Here is a 14161-nt window from a genome sequence, read left to right on the forward strand (position 1 = left end):
TGCATAAATGATATCAAAGAAGGTTTTTAACTGAATAAGGAGTGGAAAGGTTTGTGTATACCTGAGCTGTTGGAAATACAGTCCTGCAGTTCCTCGGTGGTCCACTAGAGGCAGCGTGCCGAAGCACCAATAATCACACACTAATTTCAACAAGCTGGTTCAACAGTAGAAAAGAAAACAGGTGACTCATGTTGTGATGACCAATAAGCAGTGAACACAATGTGTGTGTGTGTGTGTGTGTGTGTGTGTGTGTGTGTGTGTGTGTGTGTTAATCAACAGGAACCTCGGGGCAGGAGAAGGTCAGGGAGGAGATTGGGTTTTCTGAACAGTCCTTCTAGAAAGCGTTGGAGGAGTCAAACGTGAGATATGGTCGTGTGGAGCACTCGGGGAAAAGCCCTTCAAAGCTCGACTCTTAATCCCTTCCTACCCCAGACTTCCCCCCTCTCTTCTTCCCCTCAGTTTAATCTCTGACACTGCACTAACGTTTGAATTTCTCCCACCAATTTGAATCCAGTGTTCTCCACGACCACCTCCATTTATTCATTTCCTCTAATTACCTACCGCTGGGCTGCGAGCGGACGCTTTAACCTTCTCACTGCTAATTTCTCATGATTTCTGCAGAGCTGCTCCCGCCCCCCCACAGGGGGCAAAATATGACCTTTTCCAATGTTATTATCAGCAACACAAACTAAATGGCACTAATCAGGATAATGTGGCACTTTTAAAAAACACTCACTGTGTTTCTGTTGGGAGCCATAAATATGATTTTCCTGTTTGTTTCGTTGCATGCTGTATATTTAAAGCAGTGCAGCGCGGCTAAAGAAAGAGTGTGGACACTGTAGCTTCAGTGTTTAGCCAGCTCTGCATGTGGTGGACACTGTAGCTTCAGTGTTTAGCCAGCTCTGCATGTGGTGGACACTGTAGCTTCAGTGTTTAGCCAGCTCTGCATGTGGTGGACACTGTAGCTTCAGTGTTTAGCCAGCTCAGCATGTGGTGGACACTGTAGCTTCAGTGTTTAGCCAGCTCTGCATGTGGTGGACACTGTAGCTTCAGTGTTTAGCCAGCTCTGCATGTGGTGGACACTGTAGCTTCAGTGTTTAGCCAGCTCTGCATGTAGAGACACTGTAGCTTCAGTGTTTAGCCAGCTCTGCATGTGGTGGACACTGTAGCTTCAGTGTTTAGCCAGCTCTGCATGTGGTGGACACTGTAGCTTCAGTGTTTAGCCAGCTCTGCATGGGTCTGTAAAGCTTTCTGCGTTCTAACCTCTCTCCATGTTTCATCTCCAACATTGATCCTAGTTTGAGCAGCTTTCTGCTGCTGGAGCTTATTAGAAACATGCAGAGGCTTTTTAGCTCGGGTACAATCACTTCTATCTGAAGCAGTTCCACTGCCCGCTTCCATCGCTGCAACACCTGTTCACCTGATAACTGCTCTCATATCTGGCAAACCCAGGGGCTGAGATCTCCTCTGTGCTCATGTTCATGATCACGTCAGCCTGCGGAGCTCCAACCGGTCCTCGTCTTCACATGTCTACTTTCAGGGTTTGTGACCAATAACTGCTACTGTCTCATATCCCTGACATATAGAGCCAATCTGCATCTTGTCTTTTTATTTAACCCAACACCCCGACCATCCAGGAGAGTCACGATGGACGATTAGAGTCCAACCTTTTACAGGCAGGAAAATCAAACACAGAGCCAATTAGACGTCGGACTGAAAGAAAGCAGGTGGGTTTTTTGTTGTTGTGAGTGCGTCGAGCTGCGGGGCATCTGCTGATTTCTCAGCACAATTAATTTGAGTAAACTTTGCAGAAAGGTCAGCGGTGAATGATGGATTATTGCTTCTTTTAATTAAAAGGGTTTTATAAGAAGTGAGAGAACGCAAATCCAAATCAATTTTTACCACCTTCTTTCCCTGGCAGGGGAGAGTGAGGATCTACATCTCTCCTATTGCCTTCAAACATACAGAAGACTCAGAGGAGCCGTTTGTTTTTTCTTATGTCCAGTCTTATGCCCCCCCCCCCCCCCCCCCCCCCGTCCTCTGACAGCGATAGTGTCCCGCTGTGAGGAGCATCTGTGAACGAGCAGATCAGGAGGATATCCGGAGTCCTGAAGTCATTTAGATATTTTCAGGAGTGCAGATGTGAAAACATTAAACGCCTTTTCTCACCCTGATTATAAGAGACAAGCGGTGACTCTGACCTGAAGCGATGTCATATTTGTGCTTTTAGAAACCTTCACATGGGCAGAAACGCAAACGTCAATCAAACACAAAGACACTGTTTCTCAGAAAACATCCTTTCACACCTTTCACATCTTCTTTTGGCAAGCCAGAGCTGCCTAATTAGACTGATGCTGCTTCTGGAGCTGCGTGCTGCAGTTTGCCTTTCTAATTTCAGATTTGTCTGACAGCGGTGCAGCCCATGTGGGTGGTGTAAATGCCTGGCAGCTCCCCGGCCAACACAACGCAGAGAAAGGAGCGCAGTGTTGTTACGAGACAGAACATTCCAGCTACATTTCAGGATGTTTAATTATTGTCTCGTCATTGATTTAATCCTCCAGGCGAAGCTTCTTTTTTTCAGTTTAAAATGAACTAAAGCAAAGCTTGATTTACTGTCTCAAAATCAAACAGAGGACAGCAAAGGATTAGTGTGTAACTCTTTCCCAAACTGTAAGGCGTCTTAAATTGGTACCAGAAAAGCTTTGTGAGTTGATTTTGTGTATTTCAGCTGAAGTTGTGACACAATTAAATCAACGTTGATGCAAGAACTCCCCTCCGTCTGCCAGGAGAGAGATCCAGCCTGCTGCAGGGTTTCATGCAGCGTACAGTAGAGGTGTGGTGCAGCCTGTCGCTGCTGTCTTCCACTCCCGAGTGCCGTGAAGCTGATTTATAAGAGGGAGGGGCCTGCGAGCTGCAATCAGCCCATTTCCATCAGCGTTATGGTTGCCTGACAACATCCAGCTGTCCCTGATGTGCCACCGAGGGCCGGCGGTGCGTTTGTCAGCTCTGCTGTTTGTGTGCAGCGCTCGCTGAGATGAAAACACATGCATATTAACACACATGGTAACACCCATCCTCACACACGCGCCAAATCAACACACAGAATACATGAAGTTTACTCCTTAAAGCTGCAGTCAACAGCAAGTTACTGGTTCACTTATGTCATTAAAGGTCACATGACCTCCTCCTCTTCATCATGTGTGTGAAGTGTGTTGTTGTAAATCCACTCTGATCCTGTATTTGATCATGTCTATAAACCCCTCTATTTCAGCCCTGCTCAGTACAGGCTGTTTCTGTGTCTGTAGCTTTAAATATGTAAATGAGCTGTGTCTGACCACGCCCCCCTCTCTGGAAGGGCTCGGGTGTACTCGCTGCTTTCTGGCTCCATGTCCTATTGTTTACGGTGAGAAGGCAGACTCAGAGGGCAGAACAAACACCTAGCTGTGGGAGTGTCCACCCACCTGGGGGAGGGGCTACTGCCCTTTGTGATGTCATGAAGGGAACATCTCCAAAACGACCTGTTTGAGCACACATTTTCTGAGAGGTGGAGCAGGCAGAAGGACTCGTGTGTTCTCTGCACATCCATCACCTCCACGCAGACCGGTGCTTTGCTGGCGTCCTCGCCGCTCACCTGATCTCTGACGCAGCATCCATGTTTTTCAATCATCAGCCCCGTCTCCGTCCATCCTTCCCCTTGTGTCTCCTCTCCAGCTGCTCCTTCTCACTTCTGATAAAACAACATGATATTGTTTTCGGGCACATTGTGAGCCCAGCTGTCTCAACCTGATTTCTGTGTTAGAACAGCTGGGATGCAGCGCGTTGTGTGTGTACTCACCGTGCTGCTGCTGCGGCCGTGCACCATAAAAAACATCTACCTGACTGATTCTGAGCGAAGAATTCAAATGATTTCAGAGAGGATTGAAGTGCATCGGGTGTCGAAGAGAAAGAATCATTTGTTGCTCAGTGCAGAATGCGAGGACATGGTGGTGCAGACCCGAACAGATCCCTGAGACAGCGAAGGGCTTAGCTGGCTCTTTTTATGTTAATCACACACGACAGGTAACAAATCTAAAGTTACGAAAGGTAACGTTGAACAATCCAAAATGCTCCATAAAAATGCTCCTCGAGCTGCTCGTGTTTGCTTTAGACACTCGAGCTGAGATTTAGGAGACTCTGGTCTGAGAGTTCAGTCCAGTCGGGGTTTAATCTTCTGCTGCTTCGTGGTCATATATCTCCTGGTAACTGCTTCTGCAGCTGCAGATAGTCGGGCAGAGAGCGAGGAGACGTTTCTTAACTTAACCACGGCTGAATCTGTTCTCTCAGTAATTTCATTTTTAGACAGAGCGTGAAATAAAAGTGTTTTTTTCTGGTCTGGCAGGCTGACAGGCATTTAATGATTTTTTTTTGTCCATTTAATGCATTCAAGATATTCGGCTGTCTCCCCTGGCTGAGGAACTTCTCTATCTGTCTTTTATCGAGCGTCACTAACGCCTTACATTTCATTTAGAGCTGTAAGAAGGTGGTCGATGTCGGGGCTTCCACCATGTAAATATGATTCATTAATCACATTTCACTTGTTTGCATGGCAGCATTGTAATATCATCAGTAATAACCAGAGCAGCCTTTAAACACAGTGGAGTAATGTGGCGTTTGTTTTAGCTCCTGTCGCGTCGACTCAGAGACGCTAACTGCTAAGTTTCCTCCCAGAGGCGCTCAGATCCAATCAGGTTTGAGCGCCTTGATCCAAGATGTCATCACAATGTCTTCACTTAAACACTAGCCCCTCAATTCCACCACACACATGTGCACTGCGTGTTCTCTCTGGTGCGTGATAGCTGCGTGCCCCCCCCCCCCCCGTCTGCAGCACAGAGAGCAGCACATCTGCGTGTTTGAAGGTCTGGTCTCAGACCAGGCAGAATCGAAGCTCTACGTGTTTTGGCTTCACTCTCAGGTGGCTGTGCCTCCGTCCATCTGTATATATCGTCTCTTTAGAAGAAGCCGACCTTTGCCTGAGGACGTCTCATGAAGGACTTTTCATGATTTCAACATCAAATTAGGAGTCAGGTTTTTAAAGATGGCCCGTCCTCTTCTCTGACACTGTCTCTTTGTGTTTGGGCTCGTCAGTGTCAGCGTGCTGATTTGACAGAGCAGCCATGTTAGACTCATATAATCACAGTGGGGATGTCTGGCACTGAAGATGCAGACAAAGCGCCCTTTTCTCCTTTTCTTTCCAGTGACAGATAGACGGGTGGAAATGATAGAGAGAGAGTGTTGTGGAGGGAGAAGGCCAGCGACGGCCCCCGGGCTCCCTCACTGACGGTCAAAGCTTCTGATCAAATAATCTCCGGCTGTGTCCCACACAGGTTTGAACCGCACTCAGGTCTTTTGATTGAGGTTCTGCAGTCGAGCAGCTGGTCCACACGGAGTCAAGAAGTGTGTTTGTGAATCATCCTCGGAGGTTGTCTGTCCTCCCTTCACCTTGGATATCACAGCCGCCTCTCAGAGAAGAGGATATTTTGAATAATGCACCGACGTATCAGCAGGGGCTTTCAGGCTTTGCTGCTGTGGATTGAGTGTTCGTTGTTTGTGGTGAATTTATCCTGAGCGTCTGCGGCAGAGAGGCTCGCAGGGCCGCTGGCAGACATTTGAATTAAATCTGCAGAACTATTAAAAATGTATGTCTGTATGACAGCGTGACCTATATTTCCATGCAGATAAATAAATAAACGAGGGGTTTAGGGGGAGATGATGCAAATCTTTAGAAGTGGGACACAGGATGAGCTAATGTCGCTCCAACAATGAGGACCAATCCTGTCCCACTCACTTCCTCTCTGCGCTGCCCACGCTGCTGCCGCCGCCGCCTGCTCGCTGCGTCGCAGCGTGCCCGGCGCTCGTGTTGGCCTTTTCCACTTCAAGTGTCTGATATGACTCACCTCTCATACGAGCAGGGAAAAGGCTCCCGCTCTCGTGTTCGGGCTTCATTTCTCAAGAGTTGTGACACCGAGTCTCTGATGATGTTGGCTGCCTCTCTGTAAGCTCCGCCCCCTGCTGCGACTCGCTGACCATGTCACGGAGCCGTGGCGGTCAGAATAAAGGCCGCTGGTTTCTCTCGCTTTCTCTAACTGAGGGAACGCCCAGAGAGCGCGAGAGAGAGAGAGAGGGAGAGAGAGGGAACAACAAAGCCAACAGAGTCTGATGAATTCAACGCTGCAGTAAAGAAGCATCGATGTCTCGTCAGTCGTCAGTATCGGTGGACGAGGACGCTCTGTAACAGACGGGGGATTGCGTGATCTAGTTCTCGCTGTGCTGCGAGGACACGCTGTTATGAAGCCCAACAACCCTGGGCGCCGGTCGCCATGTTGGAAATGATGTCCCCACCTGATGTTTGATCAGTGTAGTGGCAGAGCCTGCAGCTGGATCGAGCTGAGGCGGCCCCGAGCCTCCTGACAAACTCTGAGCTTTAATATCATCACCTACAGTTTTGATGCTAACGTAAGGAGTCAGAGCTCATGGGGATCCTTCGTGCTTCAGTGTTAGCTTGTTGTTATGAATGAGCGACCGGCTGGATGACCTGCCGCTGCTGTCTCTGTCTGAAGCACTCGCTCTTTTTCATGGGACACTTTTACAAAACACAAGCTGAGAAAAGTTGAGTTTTTGCAGTTTCAGATCCTCTTTGATGTTTGCAGGCTAATCAGGCGCTCAGCGTGCGTCCAAACAAACCGCTCGCTGAGAGAGAGTCACAACTCTCCATGCAAAACAATAAAGTCATATTGATGATCCAGTTCCTCTCCGAATCCTCCGCTGAATCCACGTCTGTTCAGAAGAAGATTCAAAGCATTAACATCACTTTGTCATTTCGTGGTTTGCAGGAAAAGGTCACCTCTTTATCTCGGGCTCTCACGTGGCTTTATTTGACCATCTTAGAGACAGGTTACACTGACCCTCGCTCACAGGAGAGTAACCTTTTACCTCCTGTTCTCTGCAAAGGCCAGCCTGTCTCTGTCTCTGTGTGTGTGTGTGTGTGTGTGTGTGTGTGTGTGTGTGTGTGTGTGTGTGAGAGTCTAAGTTTAGGCTGTTCATATGAAGCAGAAGAGTGTATCCATGCTGAAATGACTAATTGGGAAACACAGTGTAGTCGCTCATTGAACACACAGAGTTTCTTCTCTCTGTGCAGGAGAGACGAAGCTTCACAGCCTGAACACAGATTCACTCTCTGCAGCCTTTGTGTGGTCTTCTTTCTATTTTCTCTTCTATCCTGAGGGACTCCTCCTCCTGCTCCTCCTCCTCCTCCTCCTGCTCCTCCTCCTGCTCCTCCCCCCTCCTCCTGCTCCTCCTCCTGCTCCTCCTCCTCCTTATCCTCCTGCACCTCCCCCCTCCTCCTCCTGCTCCTCCTCCTGCTCCTCCTCCTCCTGCTCCTCCTCCTCCTCCCCTCCTCCCCCTCCTCCTGCTCCTGCTCCTGCTCCTCCTCCTCCTCCTGCTCCTCCTCCTCCTCCCCCTCCTGCTCTCCCCCTCCTCCTGCTCCTGCTCCTCCTCCTCCTCCTGCTCCTCCTCCTGCTCCTCCTCCTCCTGCTCCTCCTCCTCCTGCTCCTCCTCCTCCTCCTCCCCCTCCTGCTCCTCCCCCTCCTCCTGCTCCTCCTCCTCCTCCTGCTCCTGCTCCTGCTCCTCCTCCTCCTCCTGCTCCTCCTCCTCCTTATCCTCCTGCACCTCCCCCTCCTCCTCCTGCTCCTCCTCCTGCTCCTCTCCTCCTCCTGCTCCCTCCTCCTCCTCCTCCCCCTCCTGCTCCTCCCCCTCCTCCTGCTCCTGCTCCTCCTCCTCCTCCTCCTCCTCCTGCTCCTGCTCCTCCCCCTCCTCCTCCTCCTCCTCCTGCTCCTGCTCCTGCCTCCTCCTCCTGCTCCTCCTCCTCCTTATCCTCCTGCACCTCCCCCTCCTCCTCCTGCTCCTCCTCCTGCTCCTCCTCCTCCTGCTCCTCCTCCTCCCCCTCCTGCTCCTCCCCCTCCTCCTGCTCCTCCTCCTGCTCCTGCTCCTGCTCCTCCTCCTCCTCCTGCTCCTCCTCCTCCTTATCCTCCTGCACCTCCCCCCTCCTCCTCCTGCTCCTCCTCCTGCTCCTCCTCCTCCTCTCTCCCCCTCCTGCTCCTCCCCCTCCTCCTGCTCCTGCTCCTCCTCCTCCTCCTCCTGCTCCTGCTCCTCCCCCTCCTCCTCCTCCTCCTCCTGCTCCTGCTCCTGCTCCTCCTCCTGCTCCTCCTCCTGCCCCTCTGCTCTGTGTGCTGCCCCAGCTTGGCATCAAAGGGCCGTTCTGGAGGAATCTTCTAAATGAAGCTGACAGTAACGGCGCGGCGTGGTGATCTGGGTGGACATGCAAATCAATATTTCACATCATCAGCTCCTGGTTGTGGAGCGCAGGGACGGGGTGGCAGGAGCGACCAGCGCTGTCATTGATTTAGACCATGAGAGGAGTCAAGGCGGTGCAGCTCCCACTCCAGCTTTAGGTTACCGTGGAGATAAGACCAGCTCTGACACCCTCATGACCTCATTTCTTCAGCTCATATTTGAATGTAAATCTCGCTGAGGACAATGTGAAGACAAGGTGGGGCTTCATGGTGGAGGGATGGACCCGCCTGCTTCATGGTGGAGGGATGGACCCGCCTGCTTCATGGTGGAGGGATGGACCCGCCTGCTTCATGGTGGAGGGATGGACCCGCCTGCTTCATGGTGCCTGCTTCATGGTGGAGGGATGGACCCGCCTGCTTCATGGTGGAGGGATGGACCCGCCTGCTTCATGGTGGAGGGGATGGACCCGCCTGCTTCATGGTGGAGGGATGGACCCGCCTGCTTCATGGTGGAGGGATGGACCCGCCTGCTTCATGGTGGAGGGATGGACCCGCCTGCTTCATGGTGGAGGGGATGGACCCGCCTGCTTCATGGTGGAGGGATGGACCCGCCTGCTTCATGGTGGAGGGATGGACCCGCCTGCTTCATGGTGGAGGGATGGACCCGCCTGCTTCATGGTGGAGGGATGGACCCGCCTGCTCACGCATGGTCCAAAGACTTTCAGAACATTTCGACTGTTTCCTGTTGTTTTGCGTGTGGCGGTGCAGACGGCCAGCTTCTGTCCCCATGTTGACCACATGTTGGGTTTGATTGCAGGATGACTGAATGATGTAAACTGTGAGAACAGCTCCTCTCTGCTCTGCAGTCTGTGCTGCATTCAATATTTGCAGAGGTTTCCAGTTGAAGACAAACTGTTATCATCACATTGTGTGAGTTTACCCCGCAGTGTTTCTGCTGCAGTTCAGTTTAGAGGAAGACGAGTTGGAAGCTCTTATCACACCGCAATGACATCTGCGCTTTGTTTACCGTTTGTACTGTATTGTAGAGAGAGAGGCTCAGTGTGAGTAAAGCAGATGGAAGGCATATGGAAGCAAAGACAATCCCCCCCTCCATGAACTGTACTGTTTAGCGCTCCATGCAGGCGGAGCTATGTGTCCCAACACTGCAGCCGTGATGCAGCGCGGCGTGAACAGCAAACATGTCATTCAGTTGTAAATGACGCTGCACGCAAGGTCACCTTGTGTAAAGGTTGGTAAGGAAGAGGAAATGAGCTGAGGGTGTAATTCATCTCCTGCTGTGGGAGAGATATATCACAGCGAGCAGTTAAAGCCGCTAACACAAACATCTCACAAATGTCCGTATTTATGAGGCGGCGTGGAAGGACTGTCAATTCTAGGTTGGGCGCCATAAATCATATAATTCCACCTGTCGTCTGTATACAAAGTCATACGGTATTGATTGGTTAATTAGGTGACGTAAAACCAATCCACACACACAAAGCTTCATATCAGTGTATGCAGATGCAGCGCTGTGTTGCTTGTTAGTCCTCCACTAATTCTCCGACCTTGAGTGACTTTCAACTGCAAGCCGCGCTCCCTCAAGGGTACATGTCTTAGCATAATACAGAGAGCTTAGGAGACATTGAGATGGGGTCTCTCTGCTCGCACAGACCCCCCCCCCCCAAAAACCAGCTCTCTGCCAGCACAATGCCAACTCTGTGGCACTCCAGCTTTGGCACCCTTGACCGTTGACTCTGACTCATTCACACCTCCCCTCCCCCAGACAGACGGACTGTGACTGTGAGTCCCGTCTGTTAACCATCACATTCAATGTCGATAGAAAGACAGACAGCTTGCATTCTCACATTTGCCTTTATTTTCCTTATAAGCAACATTTTTATCATCGAATATCCTCCTTTCACCGAGTATTGTGCCAAATATGAGGAGACATGCAAGGTCAGTCCATCCCCACGGTCCTCAGCTGGCACTCACCCCGGTGACGAGGGGGTGTCTGGGAGAGGGAGATGTTTTCATGCTGGATGCACAATTTGTCCAGTGTTTACTCTCCTGTCCATTTGGATCACCGACAGTAGACCTGAGTGACATCAGCATGAGGCCTCAGTCTCACAGGCCTGCTGCTTTTTTTTTCTTCTCCCAGTTAGCCCAGAAACTCTCCTCCAGACTCACGAGGCGTGCACACAGAGCAGGCGTGCACACAGAGCAGGCGTGCACGTACAGAGCAGGCGTGCACACAGAGCAGGCGTGCACACAGAGCAGGCGTGCACACAGAGCAGGCGTGCACACACACAGAGCAGGCGTGCACACAGAGCAGGCGTGCACACACAGAGCAGGTGTGCACACAGAGCAGGCGTGCACACACAGAGCAGGCGTGCACACACACAGAGCAGGCGTGCACACAGAGCAGGCGTGCACACACAGAGCAGGTGTGCACACAGAGCAGGCGTGCACACACAGAGCAGGCGTGCACACAGAGCAGGCGTGCACACAGAGCAGGCGTGCACACACAGAGCAGGCGTGCACACACACAGAGCAGGCGTGCACACAGAGCAGGCGTGCACACAGAGCAGGCGTGCACGTACAGAGCAGGCGTGCACACACAGAGCAGGCGTGCACGTACAGAGCAGGCGTGCACGTACAGAGCAGGCGTGCACGTACAGAGCAGGCGTGCACGTACAGAGCAGGCGTGCACACACAGAGCAGGCGTGCACGTACAGAGCAGGCGTGCACACACAGAGCAGGCGTGCACGTACAGAGCAGGCGTGCACGTACAGAGCAGGCGTGCACGTACAGAGCAGGCGTGCACGTACAGAGCAGGCGTGCACACACAGAGCAGGCGTGCACGTACAGAGCAGGCGTGCACGTACAGAGCAGGCGTGCACACAGAGCAGGCGTGCACACACTCAGTATCTCTGTTTTATGAGGACATTTTCCCTTCATATGCAACATATGTCTGACCTAGAATCAGCTGTAAAATAAAGGTAACCATCAGCTCAAAGTTTGGACTTGTCATGATTCGATATTTGCCTGTGAATATTTGTTACAGTTGTATCTGTGTGATATTTAAAGTTATTGTTTTTTGTGCAGACTGAGGGCGGCAGACTTCCACCTTCTACTTCTGGTTTTGTTCCTTTATCATCATCGTCCCTCTACCTCATCTCATCCATCGTCTCTCTTCCCTCAGGTCACCGTTCTGAAGGTGTTCCCCATGTGCACAAACAGCTGACTGACCGAACCCAACATGAGGTAAGACAAAGTGAGAGCAGAAAACACTTAAAACACACAAACGCATCATAAAGGTTGATCATGTTCAAATTCTGAAATTGGAGAAAAAGAAACCGGGCTGAGGTGTGTACATGCCGCAGTATCCCGTCTCCTTCAGAGTTTACAAACATAAATAAATATATAAATATATAAATACAGGAAGCTCAAGGTGCAATATGAGACCAAATCCTCTTCCCCATCTAGTCTGTCTCCAAACCCCCCAATGATGAGAAAAGTCCATCCTCTCCGTCTTCTGCCTGCTCCACGTCTCAGAAAATGTTATTTCCCTTCATGACATCACAAAGGGCAGTAGCCCCTCCCCCAGGTGGGTGACACTCCCACAGCTAGGTGTTTGTTCTGCCCTCTGAGTCTGCCTTCTCACCGTAAACAATAGGACATGGAGCCAGAAAGCAGCGAGTACACCCGAGCCCTTCCAGAGAGGGGGCGTGGTCAGACACAGCTCATTTACATATTTAAAGCTACAGACACAGAAACAGCCTGTTCTGAGCAGGGCTCTCTCTCTCTCTCTCTCTCTCTCTCTCTCTCTCTTCCTTTTGAAAACCAACCTGTTACATCTTCGCCTGATCTCTTTAACCTGAGTGAGCTGATAGTCAGGATGTGAACTTTCTCACCTCGTCCTGTTTCTGAGGGCGCTCTGATGAAGTGATTGCATCGTGTACTACATTGTAACATGTTCACAGTGCAGAGCTGGATATGTCACATATTACATAAGAACAACAGGGCTCCTCAACTCTCTGCAAACGTGAAGTCACACCTGAGGATGAACACAGCGACCTGGTTTCGTGAGTCTCAGGAGACGTGTGTGCAGATGAAGGAGCCTCTGCCTCTCGTCTTCCACAAGCTGTCATGGCATCAATCCGGCCTTCAGATGTGCTCTCCACGGGGAGCGAATCAGAGAAGGTGCTGTGGTTTAACCTTCTCTGTCTTTCTCTCACTTTCTATCTGTGAACACATCTATCCATCCATCCTTCTGGTTTGTCATCCTCTCTTCTTCGTCTTCCTCCTCCTCAGAGATTAGCTCTCTTTCTCTTTCCTCTCACTCATGCTTCCTTTCTTTCTGCCTCGCTCTCTTTTATCTCTTTATATCTCCTCCCTCCCTCTCTCTCTCTCTCGCTCCTGTCTTGGTAGTGCAGCAGCGCTCAGAGCTGAGGGACTATGATTAGGACAGAAGAGAACTGGCTGTAAGACAGAGACATACTCAGAACTGGGTCATCATTGTTTCTGAGCGAGGGCCCGCTCTGCAGATGAAAAGCTTGAAGACGAGAAGAGCAAACGGCGCTCGATGCGGCAGTGTGCGCCCCAGACGTTTCTGGGCTGCGGAAACACTCATGCAAAGGAGAACGGCAAAACAGAATTTATGTAATGAGAGCTGAATAAAACATGCTGCTGGCCCGCTTCTCCATCTCTGAACCCTGAGAGTTAGTGCTCCTGCACCGGCCGGTTATGGCTGCACAATCAGGGCCGTGGTCATGAAGCAGCAGGCCGGGAGAACCTCGCCTCTCACTGGCTAATAGTGTTTTGACATCGATCACCATTTTTCTCCTGCTCGCTCTCGCTCTATCTCTCCCTCCTGTCCTCTCTGCACTCATCTCTCCCTCTCTCTCTTCCACCCCTTTAGCAGACAGTCTGACAGGGTCCGTCCCACTGGCCAACCATTCAGCACTCATCACTCGCATCATTTCCTCTCATCATTCCCCCCGGTGTGCTCCTTCCATCTCCTCTGGCCGGCTCGCTCGCCGTCTACCACTCCCCGTGAACCCTTTTATTTCTGCCCGTGTGTGTGTGTGTGTGTGTGTGTGTGTGTGTGTGTGTGTGTGTGTGTGTGTGTGTGTGTGTGTGTGTGTGTTGCATGCAGACATAGCTGTAGTATTCCTCAGTATGCATGCTTTTACATGTACTGCTTCTTCAGTGTGACTCTACATTATGTTGCCTCACGCTGTGCAGTAAACAGACATAAATGATACACGTGTGCGTCAAACCGACAGCTGGATTTCTCATTTCATGCATGTTGTGTTTTGGAAGCAACAAGTCTCTCGCTGAAGACGAGAGGTTATTCTCTCCGTTGGCTCGACGCGCTTTAAACTCAGGCAGCAGAACAAAAGGGTCATGCAACCAGAGATAAAAACAGAACGCCGTCCTCTGCAGAGCTGGAACGCTCTGCTGAAAATGTTCTCAAACACCAGAACACGAAAGAGAAGGAGAAATAAAAACAGTGATTCACGTCTTAAAAGTTTGATTTGTTGAGTCATTTTTACTCATTTGTCAAAGTCAGAGAAATTCTTCATGTCAGAGTTGTAAGGGGGCGTGTCTTGTCAAAGGGACCGCCATGACAGACACGTTGCTGTGGAAACACGGGATGTTTGGTCACAGGCCGCTGCATGACGAAGCTTCACCTGCTCATCTTCTCAGAGATGACGCCGGCACGTTGGCTTGACGACCCCGGTGATGTCATGTCTCTTTTTACCCATCAGCCTCCAGGGCGGCCTCGAGGGGCCATGTCGTAGAATCAGTGTTGTCACTAAGCCTGAGTC

The 14161-nt window shown here is 50.9% G+C and overlaps 2 protein-coding genes across 4 annotated transcripts in view; one reads left to right on the forward strand and one right to left on the reverse strand.

Moving 5' to 3' along the window:
• Nucleotides 1-5982, reverse strand: part of btbd3b (BTB (POZ) domain containing 3b) — a gene marked incomplete at its 5' end in the record, with an annotated part of 13308 nt that extends 7326 nt beyond the window's left edge. The window contains 1 exon segment of the mRNA XM_079362303.1: nt 5825-5982. Within this exon segment, the coding sequence (XP_079218429.1) occupies nt 5825-5982 (158 nt within the window).
• The window catches only part of LOC306835993 (uncharacterized protein), a 114951-nt gene that overhangs the window by 58608 nt on the left and 42182 nt on the right, over nt 1-14161 (forward strand). For 2 of the 3 annotated variants that reach the window (XM_079362847.1, XM_079362845.1), the window contains exon 4: nt 11530-11591. In XM_079362847.1, the coding sequence (XP_079218973.1) occupies nt 11530-11591 (62 nt within the window). Of the gene's footprint in view, nt 1-11529; nt 11602-14161 lie in introns of all 3 variants that reach the window. The other variant, XM_079362846.1, reaches the window with a different exon arrangement.

This window comes from Symphodus melops (genome assembly GCF_947650265.1).
Source record: "Symphodus melops genome assembly, chromosome: 15".
NCBI lineage: Eukaryota > Metazoa > Chordata > Actinopteri > Labriformes > Labridae > Symphodus > Symphodus melops.